This window comes from Fundulus heteroclitus, chromosome 6, assembly GCF_011125445.2.
Source record: "Fundulus heteroclitus isolate FHET01 chromosome 6, MU-UCD_Fhet_4.1, whole genome shotgun sequence".
Taxonomy (NCBI): Eukaryota; Metazoa; Chordata; class Actinopteri; order Cyprinodontiformes; family Fundulidae; genus Fundulus; species Fundulus heteroclitus.
The window spans coordinates 2,436,327-2,462,796 of NC_046366.1; the positions used below are offsets into that span (position 1 = coordinate 2,436,327).

General features: G+C 41.8%; 1 protein-coding gene across 1 annotated transcript; it reads left to right on the top strand.

Moving 5' to 3' along the window:
- Positions 1-312: 312 nt before the first annotated feature.
- Positions 313-26,133, top strand: fam151a (family with sequence similarity 151 member A). Its single transcript, XM_021322099.2, has 13 exons — positions 313-466; positions 640-800; positions 4,669-4,809; positions 4,939-5,088; positions 5,196-5,358; positions 5,437-5,494; positions 6,718-6,807; positions 10,527-10,603; positions 10,751-10,887; positions 11,273-11,431; positions 13,341-13,447; positions 25,086-25,265; positions 25,449-26,133. Exons 2-13 carry the CDS (start codon positions 641-643, stop codon positions 25,740-25,742), a joined length of 1,716 nt encoding a protein of 571 aa, XP_021177774.2. The 5' UTR covers positions 313-466; position 640; the 3' UTR covers positions 25,743-26,133.
- Positions 26,134-26,470: the final 337 nt, after the last annotated feature.

Sequence of the window (26,470 nt, forward strand, 5' to 3'; positions counted from 1 at the left end):
AATATGGAAAAAGTTCAAGGTTTGTTGTGGTTTGTCTATCTTTCCAGATTCCTTCACTGACATATAGGAGTGAGTCAAGACATAAAATTGGCCATTTCTTTGAAAAACATATTAATTTGGTTTTATGAAGGCATGCTATTTAATCTTAATGAGATCCTTAATTGGATGTCTTCTATGAGTTTGAGACACCCAGATATTGCCAGGTTTATAACATACAGACTGTGAGGTAAAGGAACACAGAACAGTGCCTCAAACATGCAGCTGCTTTCTCTCTGGAGATTATCTGCTTTATGACTGCGTACTCTGCTATTTAGATAAGTTACACATAAATAGGAGGCACATTCCTAGGTTCTTCCAAACTCCACGTCTGAGTCTTAAATCACAAAGGTAGCTAAACGCTGTGGGTGAACAAAGTGAGAAACGTAGAGGGGATCCGGAACAAAGAAACGACCAGCAGTCAAAGCAGGTTTGTGTCGGCTAATATTATAGAAAGCATAGGTTTGGTAACATGATGATAAGACAGATGTGCATTTGTGATGTGTAAAAGAACACCTGCACCAGACCTAAATGTTTTATTTCGAGCACTAAAGGAATGTAGACTGTTCAGTTATTTAACGTTTTGTCTCCATTTCCATCCAGGATGAAAGCTAATCAAGGAGATGAAGGCTTAAATCAAAAGCGAGAACAAAACCTTTACCTGGGCTGTCTAACCAAGAAACAGCTGATAATGTTATCAGTGGCTGTTGGACTTGTTATCCTGGTCATCATTATTGTCCCCGCTGTGATTCTCACCAGAACAGGTACGCACTCAGTTGTAGTGGTTCTCTGCAGTAACCATGTTATGTTCTCACGTTAAAATCCAACTTGGCACAACCACAGTATAAAATGAACAAATTCAATACAGTGATGGCTATCACTATGTTTTATGTGGGGTTTTTTTATGAGAGGTTGCAGATGCATGCATCTAGGAATTAGCAGAAGGTGTTTATAAGGTGGACAGAATATTAGTGCAGAAAGTGAGATCAAGGTAAGGTAAACCACAATCACTTGTAGATGAAAGGGCTCCTAATATTGGATCAGATGTTATATAATCAAGTTAATGAATTACTGTTAGAATGTATCCACTATTTAAAAAGAATAAAACTGGTTTATTTTCTTGCACCCATAAATATAAACAATGATAACTGTTTCTGTCATCAGAGATGGACCCTGAGGTCACATCTTTAGTTTTGTTTTTGTTAGAATCCCCAGGGGTTTGATTGCTTATTGTAGCTCCCTGGAGACCCTGCAGCCTCTTTATGTTTTCCACCTTTAGTGTTGATTGTCCTTAGATCCTTGTTTCTGTCATTTAGTTTACTGTTCAGTATTTATGTTAATTGTGTATTCCTGTAGCTGTTTAGGCACATTCACATTTGTGCCAAAATGTTGCCACTATTGCTTGCCGTCGCTCGCCTGACATTATTGCCAGCCGTTCGCACAGCGGGCAACAAGCCAGAAATACAGCAGTACAATGATGCTATCTAGTGACACTTTCACTTAACTGCCACTCCAGTCTCCTCATTCGCTGTTCTGCAGGCTCGGTCCATTCTGGACTTGTCTTGGTAGTAATGATTGGTTGAATCATATAACTCAGGTCGACCGCAGAACGCCATTATCAGCTTTTCTTCCATGTTGAATGAGACCATGTCTCATTCAACATGGGATCACCACCTCCCCTCCGCCCGTTCACGGGCGCTAGTACTTCTATGTTTACGCTGCAATGTCGCCGACACCCCCACCCATTTTAACAAGACAAAAACACCAAAATAATCCGTAGTGAGTGATGTTTTTTTAACCTACCGGGCGGGTCTTCCTCTCTGCTTTGTGCTGTTGCACAAACATGTCTGAACATTCATCCATCCATTTTCTGACCCGCTTAATCCCTCATGGCGTCGCGGGCGTTGCTGGAGCCTTTTTCCTGATATAAAATAATTGTAGCCGTCCAGTGGTTTCAGGGGCTTTCGTGCTCTTTTGTCCGTACTGGCCTGCGTGTTTATAAAGCAGCTGTGTCGCGGTACGAAACCCTTGGCCAGCATTTCACAGACTCGCTCCGTCCCTTCAGGCTTTTGCTGTTTGGATCTGGCAATCTGATACCATCAACCATCAACTTACTCTTAAAACGATCTTGTGATACGTTATCTAAAGAAGAAAAATACCTGGAGAACTCGTCATTTCGTCAAATGGCGTGCCAACCAATATGGCCGCCACGCAAGGGGTTCTGGGTAACGGAGTCACGTGGTTGCAAGGGGTCTATTGTCGCATCAAAACAAAACACAAAAGTTCAGCTTTTTCAACTCCAGCAACTGTTGCTTTGAATCTATCGCAGGTGTTGTGTCGCTCTAATAGTCAAAGTTGCACGTTTTGCGTCACTAGAATTGCCTCAGTGGCTTTGCATGTAATTGCTGCGTGGCACATGGGCATAGGGATAGCATGTAAATCTGTCGCTCAATCTGACACATTCACATTCAATGTGAACACACCTTTAGAGTCGGTTCCTGTTTTTATTAGCTTCTGTTCTTTATGTTTTCAGTTTGTTCTATTAGATCTTTATTTTCTGCTTGCTCTTCCTAAATTAGGTTTTTCCTTTATGTCTGGCCATTCTCATGTTTCCCTGTTAGATTCAGTTCTCTCTTTGCCCTTACCATCTCACATGTGTAATTTTCTCTACCTGGTGCTCCTTCCGTCTCCTCCCATATATATTCACTTAGCTAAGCCAAACCAGTTGTTAGGTCCTCCGTCAATCTATTCAGTTTTGGTCTCATTGTTGCCGTGTTCCTGGTTCCTGTTTCCCTGTCAACCCTGTAAGTCTAGGCTGTTTATTTAATAAATCATCACCAGTCATCTCATCATGTGGCTTCCAACTTCTTGTTTGTGATTCGGTCCATTCTAAACAAACACCAACTAGACAGTTTTATGGTCCCTTTTGATAAAACTGGGAAGCTATATATTTTCATTCAGTATTTATACTGAAAGATCGCAACATCAGCATTAACATTATTAAAAGGGACAGCTGAAGGAAAAAAGTCATTTCTTCTTGATCAGATGTACTGGTGGCAGAAAAAAGCTTCCTAATATGGCAAGGATCAAACTGAAGCTAAAGCTGTAAGAGCAGAGAAAACCGGGGACGGAATCATTAGTGCAGGATACATGTGATACATGTGAAAAAGAAAGGTCAGTCCACGTTATCAGCTGGTTCATGCATGGTCAGGTTCTTTTTGTAGATTGCTGATGCAATGCTCATCATTCACATGGAAAACGCATGGCAACATTGCTTTATAAAAGTATTTACACCCTTCAAACATTTTATTGCATTTCAACCATAAACTTCACTGTGTTTTTTATTTTGATTTCATATAATAGACCAACAGGGCTGCACAGTGGTGCAGTGGGTAGCGCTGTTGCCTTGCAGCAAGAAGGTTCTGGGTTCAAATCCAACCCTGGGTCTTTCTGCATGGAGTTTGCATGTTCTCCCTGTGCATGCGTGGGTTTTCTCCGGGTACTCTGGCTTCCTCCCACAATCCAAAAACATGACTGTTAGGTTAACTGGCTTCTCTGTATTCTCCTCAGGTGTGAGTGTGTGATTAAGCGGGTCAGAAAATGGATGGATGGGTAACAGACCAGCACAGAGGAGTGTAGTAATTGTTTTACACATTATCTGCTTGAGACGTCCACAGCTCAGGTTGAAGAGACTGTTGACATCATAACTTAACCCATGCATTATGCATATCTGGCCTTTACAGTGGCAAAAAAAAAACATTGCAGGAAGAAAACAATGAAATGTCCTTTTTGGAGTTATCCAAAAGCCACGTAGGGGACACAACAAACGTACTGGAGAAACTGCTGTGGACAGATGAAACCAAAACTGAACATGTAGGACTACATGAAAGCTGTGATATGTGATGGAAAATAACCATTACACATCACCCTGAACTTTCAGTGAAACAAGATGGTGGAAGCATAATGCTTAACTTTGCTGGTCATAGTTGAAGTGAAGATGGATGGAGATAAATGAAGGGCAATCCCTGAAAAAAAGTCGAGGGTAAAAAAGACTTGAGCCTTGGGTGGACGTTTGGCTTTAAACAGAACTGTAAATCTAAACATATAAAGTATGGCTCAGGAGGGCAAACCTCTCTTCCAGAAACTATTTTCCCTGGTGTCTGAATCCTTATTCGACAGTGCTTATTGGCACTGTAGAAAATGGTTTACGAAGGAAAACAACAGTATACTTGGCCTTTATTTGTCTGATTTCAATGTAAACCGAGTGCTTCTGATGGATTTGCTGGATATGCTAGGAGTAACAGATCTTACAACTCCCAAAAAGAAAAGATCCCGTGCTTGACGGTTTGTTCCCAGATACCACAGCAACTTGTTTTAGGGCTGTTTTATTTTCCAAAGTTGGAGCAAGTTCATTACTAGGTGTATGGTCCTAATGTCATTGATGATTGGTGAATGTCATTTGGCCAAAGGTTTAAAGAAAACTTCTGATGTTTTATGTTTGTTTTTACCCAACAGAATAGAAACTGAGATCAATCATTTAAAATCCCTGAAATCGAATTTGTGATTTTGGTGATTTACTGACAGGTTTCATGGTCCTGTATTTGTAGTTGAGATTGTCTTTGTTCTACCCAGCTCCTGTTCTGGTGTTTTCTACTGGAGGAGACATGCTGGACTTCTTGGTTCAGTCAGGGGAAATCGGCGAACACGATGGTCTCCTGGCAACCTGGTTTCACCGAGCCAACAGCAAGGAGGCAATGAACCAGGCTCTTGCATGTAAAAACACATCTAGTTGCAGTCGTATTAGTATGCATGTTTGCAAGGATTAAATTCTGTAGAAGATAACAACACACTCACCTCAAAGTATGATTCTAGAAAACAAAAGTTTTTTTTCCCTCCTTCTAGCTGATGTCATGATCCTAGAGGCTGATGTTACTCTAGAGGGTTTTGGGACTGCCAATCAGAAACCGGTCCCTATCATGGCTCACCCTCCTGATATCTATAGCGACAACACCCTCCACCAGTGGTTGGAGGCTGTGTTGGACTCTAAAAAAGGTGCAGAATTCATCACAACAAATGCTGTTTGTACGCCCCACAGTGGGAGGTAAAATCCAGATGTAGTGCGGCTGCTTTAAGTTTTATTTGTTTGGATGGACTTTCAGGGATAAAGCTGGACTTTAAGTCTCTGGAGTCTGTTGGTTTCTCTCTGGAGTTGCTTAAGGAAAAGAGCAGTAGCAGAGGAATAAACAGGCCAGTGTGGCTCAATGCAGACATCCTCCGTGGTCCCAACGTACCAAGCTTTGTGACTCCAGTCAACGGAACCAGGTCAGAATTCTCAGAGTTCAACAGAAATGAAATAAAGCATGGCTGTTAGTAAAATGCAGTTTTTCTTCACTTTTCCAGGTTTCTTCAGTTGATTCAGGAGAACTTTCCCAATGTGACTTTGTCTCCTGGATGGATGGTGTGTATGTTCACAGCCTGAGCAAGGAGCTAAGCACAGATAAATTGGGTGTTCTTATTTCCTGTGTTTCAGCCATGGTATTGTGAGGATTGTGGGATATTTTCCATAACCCCAATTGGTGTAATAAGAATTATGGGGATTCCATTCCTATGCAATAAAAAGACACATTTAAAACAGTTCAACAGGGATTAATTCTACATTTCTGCAATCAGTTTCTTGGTTTTTGCCTGACTAGGATGTTTTTAAAGGAAATGGATTGTTCATTAACAGATAATTCCATTTAACAAATGTTTCCAGTTGGTGTGTGGATCAGCTTTTATTGGTCATGACAGAGCAACCTCATCATCAATCAGCAGCTTGTAGAACCACATTCAGCAGCAAATACTTAACTTATGATTATACAATTTAATGTGAGGGCATGGCATTATGTTACTGTTGATAACCATGATTCTTTGGTATACAGAAGAGTTGATGGTTGAATCATGAAACTGTGGATGCCCAGGTTCTGTGGCTACAAAACAAGCTCAAATTATCACCATATAACCACCATGCTTCACAGCTGGCACAATGTGTTGGTGCTGACATGTGTTTGGATTTTGCTAAACTTATCAATATGTATTAAGGACAGACATCTCCTTTTTCATTTTATTCGTCCAAAGAACAATGTTCCGGAGGTCTTTTGATGGGCAGCAACTGCTTCATTGCTGTTGTCCCATCCTGGCATTGTGATAATACTTACTGCATGCCTCAGAGTAGCACATTGACATTACCTCTATAGAGGGCATCACACTTGCTGACCATCAGTTAATCAAGTGCTTCTGATTAGCACCTGGCTGCTACTTAAATTCTAGGGAATTTCCCTAGCAGGGTCTGCTTAGTTTTTTCAATAATTTTAGTAAAGGTTCTGAAACATTTTCTGAACCATAGAACATTAGCTCTATCCACATTCTTGTCCAACTGAAGAAAATAGAGGACAAAACAATTGCACTAATTTCTTACAAAGTAACTAGAATGCTATATTTTTTAAATACTGTATGTAAATTGTCACTGACTGGAACTGAAAGTTGATATTAAACAGTTTTCAAGTTCCTAATAATTACTAGGAAATAAACCTTGTACCCCATCATTTATTTTTTTCCTTCTTATTTTTTTGTCCTTGTAGTTATGTTTATAAGTTAGAATTGCATCCTCTTTTGCAGTTTACATTGCTATGTTTCTGACAGGTTCTTTATGTTCCTCCAATTGCTGTTGGGACTTACTCAAGAGGCATGGTGGAGAACATGTATGAAATGATTAAAGACGTTCCTCAGAAGGTAAGAGAATAGAAATGACCAACAGGTTGTTGTGAAGGTCAGCACTGTGAAAATATAACAGCCAGAAATGTGTATATCAACATTGACCAAAAGCACATTTATCCGATTAAAAAGACTGAATAGCCACCTTGATAATCAAATATCTAAATAAAATGTAGAGAATTACCATAAACAGGACCTTAACTGTATAGATTTCTAACTCATCTTCTGCTAGAAATAGAAACTTTAGAAATTAAATAAATCTGGTATGAACATCAGAGACTGAAAGTTGCACTATATGCTGTACCTTGTGGGTGCTAGCATACAGTGCAGAAGGAGCATGTGCAAAGGTTGAAAACTAAAAAAAATTAAACTTAACAACAAATGCTGTTTGGCTTTAGCAGAAGTCAAGATAGCTGTGATTTTAAGTGGTTTAAAACCGTGTTTGAGATAGATTTTTATGGAATAATGCAATTTCATCAAAGTATGTTTTTGAGTAAGAAAAATTAAATCCTGCATTTACAAAATTGTAATTGATAAGACAGATATGACAGGAATTACATGATGAACCACTCTCTTAGAGATGACCTAGAGGACCTAGAACTCAGCCAGACAAGGGCAGATTGTCATGATTTTAGGTTCTGTCTTAGTTTTGAATTATGGAATAGTTTGAGTTTTGTTGTGGTTTGATTTTGTTCTTTGTTTTATACTATCTGTTAGGGTTCTCCAAGCTTTTAGCTCAGTTCTATTCACCTGCCAGCTCACCTCCCTGTTTTTACCCTATTAGCTTGTCACTCCCCTGTCAGCAGTCACCAACCTATCAGTTCAGCTTTCTGTCAGTCACTTCCCTGCCTCTGATTAGTTCCAGCTGTTTCCTTGTAATTAGTTTTCACTCCATTTCACCTGTGCACTTCACTATATAGTTCTGCCTCAGTCTTTAGTTCTCCGCCAGATCATTAACGAGCCCACGGTGAGTTTTGTTCCAGCGTTCCTTTCTTGATTGACCTGTTGATGCTAACCTGAGAGCCTTTTTGATTCTGAGCCAGCCTGTTCCCTGATCTGTTTTTCCTGCCCTGTCTGACTGATTTACCAGTTTACCGACCTTATTCTGTCCCATGGTTATCCGAGCTTGCTTTTGCCCTGTCTGTACCTCTGCCTATTTTGGACTGCCTTTTGTGTACCAGATTTTGGACTGCCATTTTGACCATTGAGCCCGCCTGTCCCTGTTTCATTATTAAAATCCTGTTTTTTGCTTATACCTCGCTTGTTTGGTTTGAATACTGGGTTTGCCTGATTCACGTTCATAACACAGATAGCATTAAAAAAACAGTTTATTGAGACGTAAACTGCTGCAGGTCAGGTCTGATCATCTGGTTTCAGGATCAGAGCCAGATGATCGGAGATCCAAGGAAAATCCAAAACAGAATCCGGGGGCAGAGTCAGGGCACAGAAGCAGGTCAGAGATCCAGACGGCACAACAATCGGGTCCGACAGGGATTAGGCAGGCTCAGAGAATCAGGAGGCAGAAACAGGTCAGGTTACAGGCAGGCAGACAGGATTCAGGAAAACTGGATTAAACTCACCGATGGTTCCTAATAATCTGGCACTAGTGATTGGTCTGAGAGCTGGTTAAATAGTCAGAGGTGCAGGTGGATCTGATGAAAGATGATGAGAAACAGGGAGGAGCTGTACATGTGTGTCAAATGGTGAATCACACCAGCACTAGTGCCAAGATCATGACATGCTTTTCATTTGAACCAATGACTACCCAGTATAGAAACATGTACAGTTACTGTAGTACTGTGCATGTTGCAGTATAAGAAGGTGTGGTTCTACTAATCTGGGGTACTCGGGTACATTAGACATATTATATGGAAGCTAGAGAGTCCTACCTTTCCAACATCATGTGACATCTTTTTCCAATTTGACCAGGTGATGTCCATGCATAAGGGAGCTTACAAGAATACGAGTCACTGCTGCTGTGTGCACAAGGGGCTTTATGCAGAGCTATAGACACCTGCAGCTTGTTATGCATTCAAATTTCTTCAGTGTTGCTTTCTTTCTCTGAATGTCAATCATTTTAGTGGTGCAGAAGAGGAACTGACAGCTCTAGAAGCTTTGTAAGAAGTTACAATTCCGCCCAGTTTCCCTTCATTTTATTGATATTATGGTGTGCACAATGGTACATGTTGATTAAACAGAGTAAATTTTATGACCGAAGGCTTTGTCATATACAGGAGTTCTACAATGGGAATCAGCACTTTTATTTGACCAGATTCCGTTTTATGAGGTGAAAAATACATTTGGCACAGTTTTGGCACATTTAGCTAAATTGTGCCAAAATCAGAGGTCCGTCTGGCACACTGCCCACTAAGACCTTTTTGGAACAAATATACTTCAGCAGATTCAGTCCAGATTTTCTGCAGTTTTAGTCAAGATGTGGATATACAAAGTCTGAGGTCTGAAGTCTGTTTCATAAGATAAAACAAATACGTTTTTGTCCATAAAAACAGAAATTTTGTTTACATAATCCGTCAGATGCCTCCCATACAACAACACCTATAGCACATCACAAATATTCATCATAGAAATTTAAACTGAAACTAGTTAATTTATTCTATCTTGGGTTTAGGAGTTTAATAGTATATTGTACACAGGAAATCTTACAACTGTCCGTTCTGCAACAAGGTACCCTAAATTGCCTCCCAGATGGCAAAAGTTCAAATGCACTGTTCAAAACATGAGCTGAACCTATTGAGATTTTGTCTGCCACTCCTGTAGCTCGTTTTTTGCACAGCTCAGTGATTTTATTCTCCACTGAATGGCACACGATTTTAGAGCAGATGATGAAGATCTGTAGCCTGTTTTTTAGCTGCATTAAGAGGCCGCTGAACCTATGTCATGCAGTGTGAATTTAAAACAAATTAAACAAGGCTCAGAAAATGTGTGTTTTCTGTGCACAAGGAAAATTTAAGGGCTCCATTTGATCATTAGTGCTAAAATATCAGTATAATCATATAACTGTAGCAAAAACATTTATAATTAACTTAAAATGCCTAAAACATCCAGCGAAGACTTTCGCATTTGATATCTGGCATATGCAGTTAATCCTCACAAACTTGGTAAACACTTTATGTTCACTCTTCAGCCCCGACAAACAGATCCAGTCTGTGGGAAATCACAGACTGCCTGGCTGACTAAACGATGCAGCTGGAGGGTTTCTCACTGCAGCCTCCCCAGCTTGACCAGCCTGTCAGCGGGTCTTTAGTGCTCCTAACAAGTCAGAATACAGAATCAAAATTGGCTCATAATACTAATGAACTGACTGCACAGATGATGTGTGGATGTGTACTTTCTCACCTAAAAACATTTTAAAACTACTTTTTTGATAAATTAAGGGTATAAACTCGTTGGGTTTGTAAACTCATCTCCTTACTAAGTGTAACCAATTGAAAACGTCTCCTGACATACCCTGCGATACCCTGAATGTAATACCCTGATTTTATTTCTTTAACCACTGTACAAAAGTTTGAAAAATGTTTTTACACACAGTATGTGAAAACATACAGCACAATAATGTTTTAAGTAATTACAGAAGCTTATTAATAAGGCTACTAATTGGTGGACTTGGTAAAAGGACAGCTAGTTTTATAGTATTTTTTGCACACCTGTGTCACAGTAAATGTATGGTTATATATTAGTCTGTGCAGAACTCTCATCTGAATATTGTATCTCTGTAGGTGACATTCCCAGTCCATGCCCTGCTGGTCCGCAGTGGTTGGCAGCACATCAGCTGGCTGCTCAACCAGTCACCAAGGTAACAAATAACATCCAACCTTACAAGGATAAAAAATAAACGTGTTAATGACATATGTGGTGAAATCTGAAGCTTGAATTGTCAAATGAATTTACAAAACCTTAAAATTGTCCATGTTGGTTACAAATTCAAGCTGTATTTTCCTAGGTTCAGCTTGACTCTGTGGCAAGGTTCAGTGCATCCAAGCATCAGTGACCTGCTGTTTGTCCGGGACAACACACAACCTGCAGAAGTCTACTACGATATCTATGAACCTACACTGTCTGAGTTCAAAGAGGCTGCAAGTAAAGAACAAGCTGGAACACAGAATGTGTCAAGGGTCGGGCAGTATTTGTAGATCGAATAATCTAATAATCGTGAATCGTGAAATTGTTAAAAACATTAACTGGTTGATGTGTGAAATGTATGTTTGTGTTTTTACTTGAGCATTGTTGTCAGAGATTGTAATAATGTGACGATCAAACATGGGAGGCTTTAAAAAGATTATTTCAAAACATAAAAAGGTCACCAGTAAAATGGCAAATTATGACTGGCATAGAATAGGCTAATGTTCCCCGCTGCACTGATATATCGGTTTGTACATTGTGTAAACATGCAGAAGTTGTCGTAGTTGGAAAACTGATGTTTTCGTTTGTTAATTGTTTTATAATATATTGAATTTGCCTGTAGGAAACCATGGTGGTGTTCGGAGGTTTTATCCTGGAGGAAACCTGATGGACTTTCTTCATCCGGTTCACAAATCAAACAACTTCTCCACTGATGTCAGCAGCCTGGGGGTGCGCTGGTTTCCAGTTACTGATGAGGCCTCCCTGCTTGCTCGGCTCTCAGGTGAGTGTGCAGGTGAAAAATCCCTTCCAGTAATATATTTCGAATGCCCTGACTTTACCAACTTCCAACTTCCACCATAAAGGGAATTTAGAGAGCCCAATTGAGCTAACATGTTTTTGGACCGTGGGAAGAAGCCAGAGTACCCGGACAGAAGCCATGCATGCATGCCAACTTCCTCTAACATTTCTAATTTCAGAAGCCAAAGCTTGTTAACATCCTCTGAACAATGATTTGTTTTTATCAGTCTCTGAAAAAAATTATAGATTCTAAAACAGAATAAGACCCAACTTTACTACATATAGTTGAATACAAGACAAAAAAAACCTTTTGTAATCTTTCATTAGTTAAAATTTTCAGATTTCTCACAATTGGCCAGAGCATTAGTAACCACCAATGTACCAGGAGAATCTGTCCCATACTGTTGCAGTCTTTGAATTGTTGTGAACCTTGCTCTTGAGCAGTTTCTATTTCAGCAAATGAAAACCTATGAGGTTGCCTTACTTGGACCACAAGCATTTCTAGCTCCAATCTAGTTCAGAGGTGTTAGTTTGGTACTAGACATTGGCTCATGGCAGAAGAACAGAAGGAAGCCTTGCATCAGTCCACACAGTGATAGCTGAAATGCTGATGGCCTGAAAGTGAAACATCAACTACTGTCTACTCACTACCATATACACTCTATAATCCCATGACGGGCTGCATAGGGGCATAGATGGTAGCACCATTGCCGAGCCACACAGAGTTCCTGGGGTCTTTTTACATAGAATTTGTATGTTCTCCCTGTGCATGCGTGGCTTCTGTACTCCTGCTTCTTCCCACAGTCCAAAAACATGACTGTTAGCTCAAATGGGCTCTCTAAATTCCCTTTATGGTGCGCTCAGACTGAGTGCATTTTGTGTGCCAAAAAGGCGTCAGTGTCTCAGATTGGACACTTGTGCACTTTGAAGTTAGACGCTTGATATCGAGCATCAAAATCTCTTTAGAAGTCCAAGATGTACGTCTGAGCAAAGTGTGAAGAGACACACGTTGGGAGGAGCTTCCCTTGGTTGTTTTTTTTTTTACCAGTCTCTTGTGTATAATGGCAGATGTAATTGAGAGAGTTTCTTGGCTTCATTTTATCTCTCTCTGTAGTAATAGCTTGAAGTATAGTAAATGACAGGATGGGCGCAAACCGCGACAATACCTTTGTCCTCCATTGTCTTCGCACCACTTTGTGGGATTTCCTGGCTTCTTTCTGGTCCTTCCGTGCTGCGATAAAATACATCATTACACCACAAAGCTGAGCTTTTCTGATTGGTTGAAGAACCACATCAACATTCTAAAGTTCAGATTTCCCAACTCTGAATGTGCGACAGATGCTTGAAATCTCAGAATGCACAGCACCCAACCCACAAAACGCATCAAAACATGTCACACCAGATGTGTGAAACACACCTCAGGACCTCTCAACTCGTTGAGACGCCTGTCCACCATAGACTTTGCATGAAAACCAGATGCCCTTGACACTCTAATCAGTTTGGTGTGATTGTGTGTGCATGGTTGTTTGTCCCGTGTGTCTTTGTATGACTCATGAACTTTCCAGGGTGTACCCTGCCTCTCACCCCATGACCATTGAAGATAACCCGCCTAATGCTTTCCCCTTCATCTCTACAGCACTTTCAAGTCTTTCTAATGGAATATTGTGATCAACTGTGTCATATGCTGCCCTGACATCTAACAGGACAAGTACAGGCATAAGTCCATTATCTGGGGCAATGAAAATATCATTAGTGACTTTCGCCAGAGCTGTTTCAGTGCTATGATGTTCTCTGAAGCCTGACTAAAACACAAACAGGTTATTACTGTGGAAATGTTCACATATTTGATTAGCAACTAATATTATTTATCAACTGCAACTATGTGTATCTAGATGAGGATGGTGGGATGATGGTTCTTCATGTAGTCTCCGACAGAAATCAGTCGGGAGTTCCTGTGCTGGGAGATTCTGGAAACAACTCAGAGACCGTCACACTCCAGGTAAATCAGTAGAGACAAGCCAGACTTTGAGGCTATCACTTCAACAGATAGCCGCTACATTTAAGAGCACTGCAATATCTCTATTGTCCATTTTTTGATGTTCCTGTAAAGTTTTTAATTTTTTTCGTGAGACTGATTAATACTACTTAAGAATATGCATTTCCTGATACCAATCTCCCGTCTGATGCTTCATCAAAATTAATTTCATACACAGTATAATTTCAAATGGCATGCGCTTTTAGGCAATGAGGAAAGACACCTGAAAACAGAGACGTTTTTACAATGTCTACAAGCTCTTAGGCCACACAATGGAGCACTATGGAGAGGAGAGAGGATGCTGCTGTTGTTTGTTTGCTGCTTCGCTTCAAAATCCGTCCACAACATCCTATTGTGACAAATAGTGGTCGGTACTAACATTGCAGTATTCTAATCGCTGAGGAATGGCATTTACTTGTCAATAGTCACAGTAGTAGAGTTCAGTGCATCCTTCCTCCTCCAACCCAGACCCTAAAGTCCTGTCCACGTCAGATTGTGCCATTCAGCAATTAACATGACGGCAACTCAACATCGCTCCGCCTACGCGGAAGTGTATCCCAGGCTGCTCTAACCATAGATATCATATACATAGTCGCGTCGTTGGGCGGGTTCTGCCTATGCTGCGATGCGTCAGAGCGTTCGCCATCTTAAATGTGGCAAATCTGCAGTTACTCAGTCACTTAAACAGTATCAGAGGGACTTTAATCTCAGAATATACTTTGTATTCGTAATATTTTTATTTTTGTAATATTACAAGTTTATATTCGTATGCCTTTAGCTTCACTCTCCTGAATTTATTCTTGTAAAGAATAAAAATTATTTAAATAATCTAACCTGGCCCTATTACTCCAGGAGTGAAATAATTCTGCAAGCTGTGACTATTCTGGAAATGTTCCCTCTTAATTCTCATAATGACGTTTTCTCATAACATTACCACTTTTATGTTTTTTTTTTGTCCTAGGTCTTTTTTTCTCATATTAGTAATTTTACCTCTTTAATACTCCTCCAAAAAGTCTGTTCCTGAAGTTTCACATGTGACACAGTTTTATGAAATAATGAAGACCACAATGTTTAGATTTAAAAAATTGATCCTTATATTCATAACACATACACATACATACATACATACATACACACATACATACATACATATATATATATATAGATATATATATATATATATATATATATATATATATATATATATATATATATATATATATATATATATATATATATATATATATATATATATATAATCATACAGCTATTTATTTGGCTTATTTATAATACTTGAAAATCTATATATGCACATCTATGTCTAAATACAATAGTCTGTACTGTATGCAAGCTAAAAACCTTGAAAAAAATGGTCTTGCACAGCTTTTTTCTAGTGTTGTAACTCTGCAGCTTTAGTGTGTCCAGTTTTGCAACATGGTGCAGCCTTAGTTTATAGAAGGCAGATACAAGTAGTAAAAACAGCCCGAATACATTTCCATGCACAGGAATGAGGCATCTTCTCTGATCCACGTTCACTACAACAGAACTTAACTTTTTTCTGCCACATACAATATGGCTGTGACGTTGACGTGCGAACCTGCGCCCAACAATGCATGTACGTATATGATGTCTATCGCTCTCACCCCCAACAAACAAAGACGGTGTAATGGCGGTGGTAGTGAAGATGCATTTTTGCCTGATCTACCAACATTAAGGCAAAAAGAAAAGGAAAAAAAAATCCAAACGCAGTGGCATCTTTGGCATAAGTTAAGTGGGGCAGAAAAATTGAACACCTATTAGCAGCAACAAATTTTTAATTTTAAATTAAACAGATAAATTAGCATACACTAACATACTAGAAAGTACATTTTATATAAGCTAAATATAATTTAATTTTCATACGTAAAATTACATATAAAGGCTCTCTCATACTGTTAATTTATGGAACAGAAAAAAATTCTAGTTTCTATTTTATTTCAACTGTTTTTCTTAGTTGCTTTTATTCTGTTTTTATTTTCCAATGTTTTAATCATGCAAAGCACTTTGCGATGACGTCTACTGAAATGTGCTATACAAATAAATTTGTCTTGCCTTGTCTTGCCTTGCCTTGCCTTGCCTCGATGACTGCACACTATCCAGCAGAACGTAAACGTCACGTGTGCATTTCCAGTATTTTGATTGGACGATCCGAGCTTGGAGCCAGTGAATTTGTGCCCCACCTCTGTTTACTGAGAGCGTGTTGGGCATGCACACTGATTTCAGACGTTCATTATTTAAACAAACGTTGGTGGGCCGGCCCTAATATCAAGGCGCCTCAAGAGGATTTAGCCTTCTGAGCTTGTCAGTTTACTGGCAGACTTAGATATATAGACACAAATGTTTAGTATCTTTTTTACAATATTACTCAATAAAGAACGATCATGTCCCACTGATTATTATGAACATAGAGCTACACAGCGACATCTGGTGGGACATGGCCCCACTGGCCCCAAATGCAGAGACGCCACAGCATATGTTATAATTTAAAAAAACTTAAGAAGGGGGATGTTACGTATGAGAGTGTTGATGTGCTTTAATGTGAAAAGCCAGAGAGCTCTTCGGGGGAATTCCAGACAGGGGAACAAACGATGATAAACGTTATGGCTGTCAAGCGATTTAAACATACATTACACAAATGTGGTACTAATTTTGATACATATCGGATTTTTTTTTCAAAGTGTCCGCAGTCTGAACACTAATGTTGCATTTTATCCGTCTTTCATATCCCTCTCCTGTCTCTCACCACACATCTCACACAGCATTATTAGTTAACACTCCATAAAAGACCATTGTTAATAGCTTTGCTGCTTTTTTCTTATTTTATTTAGTCTCACTATGATTTTGATCTTAATATTGTTGGCTCCTGTGGCTCAGCAGCTTTCTAATAATAGCAAAGAGAGATGCCAGCCAGTATTCAAATTAATTCAATTTTATTTATATAGCGCCAGTTCATGAAACATGTCATCTCAAAGCACTTTACAAAGTCAAATTCAATCAGATTATACAGATTGGGTCAGATTATACTGATTGGTCAAAAATGTCCTATTTAAGGGAACCAGTTGAGTGCTTCAAAGTCCCGACAAGCAGCATTCACTCCTGGAGAAGCGTAGAGCTATAGGGAGAGTCGTCTGCATTGTACATGGCTTTGCAGCAATCCCTCATACTGAGCAAGCATGAAGCGACAGTGGGAAGAAAAACTCCCCATTAACGGGAAGGAAAACCTCCAGCAGAATCGGGCTCAGTATGAACGGTCATCTGCCTCAACCGACTGGGGGTTACAGAAGACAGAGCAGAGACACAACAAGAGAAACAAAAAAGCACAGAAGCACACATTGATCCAGTAATCTGTTCTACATTAGATGGTAGTAGCGGGTGATCTGTCTTCTCTGGATGATGTCACCGATAACAGAACGCCAGACCAGGTGTACCTACTATGAAGAAAAAAAAAGATTTGTTTTGTTTTGTCTTTTTTATTTGTTTTTTTTAAACAAAAATCTATTGAACACTTCTAGAAACAATTACATTCACCACTACTTCCGTAAACTGTGTGCTGCTGTGTGATGTCTCCATCTGTTGTCTGCGCATGCAGGTCGCTTTGCGGTCTTGAACCGTTCAGACAGAGGTTTGATGGCGGCTGCATTTAATAGTGATATGAATGGCCACCTCAAAGAAATCAATTTTCAGCAAAAAAATCGGAATTGATCGAGATCTCCATTGTGAACGTAGACAAGGTGATTGATGTCGTCTGTCTTACAGAGACATGACAGCAACGTGGGGTCTACTCATACCTGAATGAGGCTTGCCCTCCTGGATACTTCTACCTGCACAAAGCGTGTACATCTGGCCCAGCGCCAACTCCTTCTAAAGTCGGGTTTTTAACTGCTAACAACCTTTTCCTACAACAGTTGCCCTCATCGTCACCCACCTAAGACACAGCAGGCCTTCTCATCTCACGTTGCCCAAGATATTCTAATATTCTGGTTATTGGCGACTTCAACATACATATGGACTCCGATACCTGCCGACTTGCTGCTGATTTCAAACATGTAACGGATTGTCTTAATCTTCAACAGCTCATAAATGGCCCCGCACATAATAAAGAGCGTACTTTGAATTCGCATTCAGTTATTGACCTTGAGGTGTATGATGTCGGACCACCTGTCCGTCACCATCAGTATCCCCTTATTACTCACTGTCACCAAACCAAACGAGACATAACTTTCAGGAACATCAACAACTTCCTTCTGTCAACATCTTCAATCTCTCTCCCCCACTTCACATTCTTCAGTTGACAATCACATGACGAACACCAGCCTTAGCTCCGGCGTGGACACTCATGCTCCACTAACAACCTGGACTGTCAGCTTTCCCTGCTCTGCACCCCCACCCCACCCCCTACCTCCATCTCCTCTGCTCAAAACTCACAATCATTCCATTATTCCTCTAATAACTGAAATCATAAACCTCTCTCTGGAAACCAGCAATATCCCAAATACCCTCAAAACTGCCATCATCAAACCACTTCTCAAAAAATCCACCCTGGACTCAAATTATAGACCAATTTCAAATCTTCCATTCATTTCAGAAATTCTTGAAAAAGTTGTTTCCTTCCAGTTCCACAATCATTTCAAGTCCAACAGTCTATATGAAAAAATCTATCTGGTTTTAAACAATCTCACAGCTCCTAGACAGCTCTTATCAGAGTCACCAGTAACCTGCTGATGGCATCTGACTCTAGTTCCTCATCCCTACTCGTCCTTCTTGACCTCTCAGGTGCGTTTGACACAGTGGATCGCGATAGCCTACTGCTGGAGGACATCAGGATCTATTTTTCTCACTCTGCTGAGTTCTCCTACTGTTGTCCAATTTGCATTGCTTGTTATTTCAACTTTTAACTTTTTGTTCTCATTTTTCACTTCATAGTAGGTACACCTGGTCTGGAGTTCTGTTAGCTGTGACATCATCCAGGGGAGTCAGATAATTCGCTATAACCATATTACATAGAAAGGATTCCTGAATCAATGTGTGCTTCTGTGCTTGTTTGTCTCTCTTATTGTGTCTCTGTTCTGTGTTCTCTAAGCCCCAGTCAGTCGAGGCAGATGACCATTCACACTGAGCCTTGTTCTGCTGGAGGTTTTCCTCCCTGTTAATGGGGAGTTTTCCTCTCCACTGTCGCTTAATGCTTGCTCAGTATAAGGGATTGCTGCAAAGCCATGGACAATGCAGACGACTGTCCCTGTGGCTCTACACTCTTTCATGGGTAGTAAAGGCTGCTTGTCAAGTCTTGATGTAATTTAATGGGCTTCCTTAGATAGGAAACTTTTGACCAATCTGTATGATTTGATTGAATTTGACTTTGGAAAGTGCTTTGAGATGACATGTGAATTGGGTCTACATAAATAGAATTTAATTGAAAAAAAATCCCCCACTATAATGCCTTTCTCAGTGTTTAACACTAAATCATATTAGTCTGAGACCTAATCTAAAAACTTATAGTACGGGCCTGGTGAACAATACAAAACAACAAACAGAAGAGGTTTTATTGCTTTGCAGCTTGGATGAGGGAAACTAATTGTTAAATGTTCAAAATAATTTTAGTTATTAATTGGCCTGGGACTAATTCATAAATCAGACTGAGAGATGGTTGCTACTCCTTGTCTTTTAGTTCTGGGAATGTGGAAACTTAAATAATTAGAGGGAGTTTATCCCTCTAATGTAGTCCTCTTGTAGCCAGATTTCTGTGAGACAAAATAAACCAATCTGATTTTCAGAAATCAATTCATTAAGTCTTTGGACCTTATAGTTAATAAAACACATTTAATTGTTTTATTTTTTTGGTTCAAGTTGAGTCGTATTGATTTTTATGAGATTTTTATGATTTGCTTCTTTTAGATCAGTTTTTGACCTATTCAGTTTTGGCCGTGGGAAAGACACCGTCTCAATGGGGTAATGGGTGGGTAACAGTACAGAAGGTGCAGAGAGGTGTATTAAACTCTGCTTCCTGGTTCGGACCCTGGGTTGTCAGCATTTAGGAGAACTAATAAATCCATCCAGAACCTGACCCTAGCCAGATTGATATCGCTCCCCCTAGCTGAGTGAAGCTAGGCGGATCGAAATCCATATGGCTAGGGTCAGGTTAAGAAAGAAGAGCTGCACCATCCAAAGTGGGATGGATGCCGTCTCTCGGGATCAGACCAGGTTTTCCCCAGAAAGTTCTCCAGTTATTAATGTCCCACTTCTAACCAATTCCATTCTTCCCCTATCACGTCTGTTTCATTTTTCGGCCACACCATTCCCCTCTTTCCCTCTGTTACCAACATTGGGGTTAGGTTTGACCCCAACCTCTCTTTTGACAGCCATGTAACCTCTAGCTGCAAAACTTCCTTCTTTTACCACCGCAAACTGCGCCCTCCCTCTCCTGCTCCCTCTCCCTGCTGCAGAGAACCTTGTCCATGCCTTTGTCTCCTCCAGGTGGGACTACTGTAATGCACTCCTCATCGGGATTCCTGCAGGGAGCCTCCAAAAGCTCCAAAATGTTCAGAACAGCACTGGTAGGATCCTGATGAGGGTGCGAAAACACGAGCACATCATCCTCCGCACACTGCACTGGTCCCCCGTCCACCTCCTGCACACCCATCACTGTCTGCACGGTGTGGCCCCTACTTACCTCACTAAACTGCTCACACCCCAAACATCAACCCGGACACGGTTACAGCCAACAGCTCCATCTGGGACCGCCCAGCACACGGCTCAAAACGATGGCCAACATCTCAGAACCCCGCAGACAGTAGGTGTTTTTAAAAAGGTATACTCTGCCTAGTTGTTGTTTTTATGTTGCATTTTTAAGTTGCATATATATGTTTACCATTGTAGCACTTTGAGATTTGAGGTGCATTACATATAAAATAAAAATGTATTATTATTATTATTATTATTATTATTATTATTATTATTATTATTATTATTATTATTATTATTACAATGTGCCTAAACACCTAAAAAAAAACACTCAGAAGTTCAGGAGGACAAAACTGTCGATGTTTCTCTCTATTGACACAGAGGCAGCACATATCCTGCACCTAGCATAGGAGCACTGACTAACTGACTTTCTGAATTATGTCAGTACAGAAAGAGGCAAACTGGTTGCAGGCATAGTTGGATACTGGATAGATATCCAGGGTCCACTGATTCAGGGACATTTGTAAGCCTGTCAATAGTAATGAACAAAATATGAACATTATTGTTGTAAACATTTAAGGTATTTTCACCTATATACCGTTTATTGCTGATCTTTGCCTGGAAGCTTCTGTTGACATTAATTAAAAACAGCCAAGAATGGTCAGACAGAGTAGCATTGGTCACCACAACCTTAGAGATGTTTAGACCTTTGGATATTATTAAGCCAAGACGATGTTACAGCGCCCGCTTCACAGCAGACGCTGCACCAATCCGCCTGTCGATCTCCCGCTCCATCCTCCCCTCATTCGTGAACAAGACCCCAAGATACTTGAACTCCTCCACTAGGGGCAGGACATCCTCCCCAACCCGGAGAAGGCACTCTACCCTTTTCCGGTTCAAGACCATGGTCTCGGATTTGGAGGCACTGATTCTCATCCCGGCCGCTTCGCACTCGGCTGCGAACCGCTCCAGTGAGAGCTGTAGATCACGCCCTGATGAAGCCAATAGGACCACGTCATCCGCGAATAGCAGAGACGCAATCCTAAGGCCACCAAAACGGATCCCCTCCACACCTTGGCTGCGCCTAGAAATTCTGTCCATAAAAGTTATGAACAGAATCGGTGACAAAGGGCAACCTTGGCGGAATCCAACTCTCACCGGAAACGAGTCCGACTTACTGCCGGCAATGCGGACCAGACTCTGACACCGGTCGTACAGAGACCTGACAGCCCTTATTAAAGGGTCCGGTACTCCATCTCCAGATCCACAAAGCACATGTAGACTGGTTGGGCAAACTCCCATGCCCCGTCAAGAATCCTCCTGAGGGTATAGAGCTGGTCCAGTGTTCCACGGCCAGGACGAAAACCACACTGCTCTTCCTGAATCCGAGATTCGACTATCCGACGGACCCTCCTTTCCAGAACCCCTGAATTGACCTTACCAGGGAGGCTTAAGAGTGTGATTCCTCTGTAGTTGGAACACACCCTCCGGTCCCCCTTTTTAAATAGGGGGACCACCACCCCAGTCTGCCAATCCAGGGGAACTGCCCCCGATGTCCACGCAATGCTGCAGAGCCGCGTTAACCAACACAGCCCCACAACATCCAGAGCCTTAAGGTACTCAGGGCGAATCTCATCCACCCCCGGGGCCTTGCCACCGAGGAGCTTTTTAACAACCTCGGCAACCTCAGCACCAGAGATGGGAGAACCCGACCCAGAGTCCTCAGGCTCTGCTTCCTCAATGGAAGACGTGTTGGTGGGATTAAGGAGGTCTTCGAAGTATTCCGCCCACCGACGCACGACGTCCCGAGTCGAGGTCAGCAGCACACCACCCCCACTGTAAACAGTATTGGTACTGCACTGCTTCCCCCTCCTGAGACGCCGGATAGTGGACCAGAATCGCTTCGAAGCCGTACGGAAGTCTTTCTCCATGGCCTCTCCGAACTCTTCCCACGCCCGAGTTTTTGCCTCGGCGACCAGCCGAGCCACCTGCCACTTCGACTGCCGGTACACATCAGCTGCTTCCGGAGTCCCACAGGCCAAAAAAGCCCGGTAGGACTCCTTCTTCAGCTTGACGGCTTCCCTCACCGCTGGTGTCCACCAGCGCGTTCGAGGGTTGCCGCCGCGACATGCACCGACAACCTTGCGGCCACAGCTCCAACTAGCCACCTCAACAATAGAGGCGTGGAACATGGTCCATTCAGACTCAATGTCCCCCGCCTCCCTCGGGACGTGTTTAAAGTTCTCCCGGAGGTGGGAGTTAAAGCTCCGCCTCACAGGGGACTCTGCCAGACGTTCCCAGCAAACCCTCACAATACGTTTGGGCCTGCCCGGTCTGACCGGCTTCCTCCCCCGCCATCGGAGCCAACTCACCACCAGGTAGTGGTCGGTGGAGAGCTCCGCCACGCTCTTCACCCGAGTGTCCAAGACATACGGCCGCAGGTCAGATGAAACGACAACAAAGTCGATCATTGAACTGCGACCTAGGGTGTCCTGGTGCCAAGAGCACATATGGACACCCTTATGCTTGAACATGGTGTTTGTGATGGACAATCCATGACGAGCACAGAAGTCCAACAACAAAACACCACTCGAGTTCAGATCAGGTGGGCCATTCCTCCCAACCACGCCCCTCCAGGTCCCACTGTCATTGCCCACGTGAGCGTTGAAGTCCCCCAGCAAAACGAGGGAGTCCCCAGGAGGGGCACTCTCCAGTACCCCTTCCAAGGACTCCAAAAAGGGTGGGTAATCTGAACTGCTGTTTGGCGCATAAGCGCAAACAACAGTCAGAACCCGTCCCCCCACACGAATGCGGAGGGAGGCCACCCTCTCGTTCACCGGGGAAAACCCCAACGTGCAGGCACCGAGATGGGGGGCAACCAGTATGTCTCGGCGCCTCTTCGGGCTGAGTCCGGCCGGGCTCCATGGGCAAAAGCCCGGCCACCAGACGCTCGCCAACGTGCCCCACCTCCAGGCCTGGCTCCAGAGTGGGGCACCGGTGACCCGCGTCCGGGCGAGGGAACACGAGGTCCAATAATATCACTCATCATAAGGGGCATTTTGGGCTGCACTTTGTCTGGTCCCTCACCTAGGACCTGTCTGCCTTCGGTGACCCTACTAGGGGCTTAAAGCCCCTGACAGCATAGCTCCTAGGATCATTGGGACACTCAAACCCCTCCACCATGGTAAGGTGGCAGCCCAGGGAGGGGTTCTTACACTTAGCATTTTTTTTTATTTCTATCCATAGATTTTCTGATGGATTTTAATAGATGTATAATAGTCTATGTGACAGGAGGTTTTGGAAGTTTCAATTCTAGTTCAGTTTAAGATAACCATATACTCACAGAAAAGGTTGTTTTCCTGCTTCATGAACGCAGCTCTGCTTTTATCATCAGAGCAGTATATGAGAGTTTGGAGCACTGATGTTCCAACGATGTAACCATTTTCAACTACATAAATAGTAGCAGAGACTATCTGAAAACAAATACTTTCTAGGAATCTGAGCCAATGAATGGGACTAAATCAAGATATTCCTCTTTTCATTTATTTCAGGAGTTGAACTCGGATGTCCGAATAACATCGACCTCGATTTAAAGGTTTCAGTTTCAAGTTGAAAACGCAAAGGAATCTATATTCACACACTGCTCAAAAAATGAAAGGAACTCTTTTTAATCATTATAAGATGAAATCAGTCAAACTTCTGTAACACTGATCTGGTCGATTAAATATGAGTGTGGGTGTCAGGGTGCAGTTTTTGCCTGCTGCACCCTAAACATTTTCCAGCACCTTCCTCCTCCTATACGGCCCCATCTACGCTCTCCAGTAATCACCTACACCTGTCACACCCAATCAAGCCCGAACTCATTCCACCTGCCTACCTCTCCATAAAAGCTCACCTCAGTCTACTCTTCCGCGCCGGTTCAACTTCACTCAAGCATCGTCCTGCCTATGATTCCCACGTCTGCCTGCCAGTGCTTCCTACCGCCATCTGCCCGTGTGCATCAGTCTGTCAGCTCCAGCTCCGCCGCGTCTCCAGCATCAGCCATCTTCACCTTCCCTCGTCTGCTCCAGCCCGTTACAGTCTCTGGCAACTTCCTCCATTACTCAAAGTTTTCAATAAAACTCCATAAACGAAGCTCTGCATGTGTGGTTGTGTTCAGGTTCATCAGAAAAGATCCTGACAGTGGGTCATCATTTAGTGTGGGTTGTTTGGTTTGGTGACTGCCATCAGGTGTCGGGCTAAAATCCTCAGACCATTCGCTGGTGCAGTAGGTCCTGGCTTCCTCCTGGTGCATGATAATGCCCAGCCTCACGGAGCAATAATGAAAAGTTTATTTCACCTCATTTTCTTATCACTTTGAAAGTCCGAATTTGAACTTCATGGGGGATTCAGGTTCTGATTTATTGAAACCGTATACTAATGGAGCAGAGTGCTGGAGTATTCCATTTTACTTTTATACACTGCAAAAGGGAACTAAAAAGTCAACTTTTCTTGAAATTAGTATATTTTTCCTTGATTTTTAACAGCTAAATAACACTATATTTGCCAATGGGATGAGTATCTTCAGCCTAAAATAAGATTATTAGCTGTTCTGCACTTGAAATAAGATGAAGATGAAATGTTCCTGCTTTAAGAGCAAAAATCTTATTCTATTGACAAATAGTCTTCTTTACCTGCTCAAATCAAGGCAAAATATAAACATTTCAAGAAAATTTTATTTACTTTGAGTTCCCTTTTTGCAGTGTAAGAGAAAGCACACTGGCTATTATTGAAGCTATTTTATACTCTAAACACTTAACATAAGGTTTGGGGAGCAATGAAATAGTGATGTATACAAAATTAATGTCAGGAGGACCTTATGTTCATATATTCTGTCTTTTTGAAGCATGTCCTTGAGCTCCTTGGGCAGAGAGCCAATGCACCCTGGGGTGTTTATCTTCGGGTTCACGATGGTCTGCTTCTGGGCGCTTCCCTCAAACTGCTGCAAGTAGCCTACTGCGCTGAGGAACTCTACCGGCCCATCTGGATCAGCATGGAAAGCTTCCAAAGAAGCAACAGCACAAACGTGTGTATGATTATTCAAGGAACTATTTGAGCAAACAAGTTTAATATTGTTAACCTGCATTTAAAAAAATTACTTTTGAAACATTATTTAAAACAAATCTGGTCTTATCAAGGTAACAACAGAGTCAAGTGCATCGGACTGTTCTTTGCTGTACTTCAGCTGGACTTCTTGTGTATATTTCAGGAGTTTGTGTCCACAATGGAGGAGTTGTTTCCATATGTCACTGTGGTCTTGGCTGAGCAGAACTGGCCTCCTCTGATCCCGGCCGCTCTAAAAGACCTGTCCCAAAGAGTTGCTGTCCACCTGACTTCAGCATCACTGTTCAAAGGACCACAAGGAATTGCCTTTCTGAAGCAGATGGACAAATATGACTTTGTAGTAGAGGTGGACAGGAAGGACAAAGCAGAAACCTTTACAATTTTGAAACAGCTCATGGCCCAAGAAAAAACAAATATTTATATGATGACCAGCCAATAAACTAAGAAACTAGAATGATACAATTGTGTAAGGCTGGACTGTCTCATCCAGCATGTTGATAGTCCCGGAAAATGTTGGAGACTTATCTTGTAAGTGTCCTGGAGTTGTTTAATTCTTTTCACTAATTGATGCACAAACATACAGATTTAATGATTAAGTTAAATGGAATAAAACCTTGCTACTCCTCAGAGTATTCTTATATTTGTTTTGTGTATTATTTATAAAAACAATCCGAGTTGCAGTGCCTTGTAATAGCCTTCATACCCCTGAAATCTTTTCACTTTTGGCTGCAGTGCAATGGTAAAATGGCAAATAGCTTGTACTTGTATAGCGATTTAAGTAGTCCAACGCCCCTGAACGCTTTACACTACAATCAATTATTCACCCATTCACACCCTGACAGTGGTGAGCTATGTTAGTAACCACAGTTGCCCTGTGGCAGACTGACAGAGGTGAGGCTGCCACTGGTATGTCTTGACACAACGACTGAGACAGTCGGAGCACAGGTTCAAACCAGCAACCCGCCACTTGCAGGACTCCTTAAATACTGCAGCACTGTCACACTCCTGTAACACCGTCGCTCCGACAGTGTTACAACAGAGTTATGGAGTTAGAGCAATCACTAACTTCAATGTCTTTCATTGTGATTTTATGTGATCGATCAACACAAAGTGGCATAACCACAGTGGAAGGAAAATAAAGCACTAAGAAACCTGTGTGTATTTGTA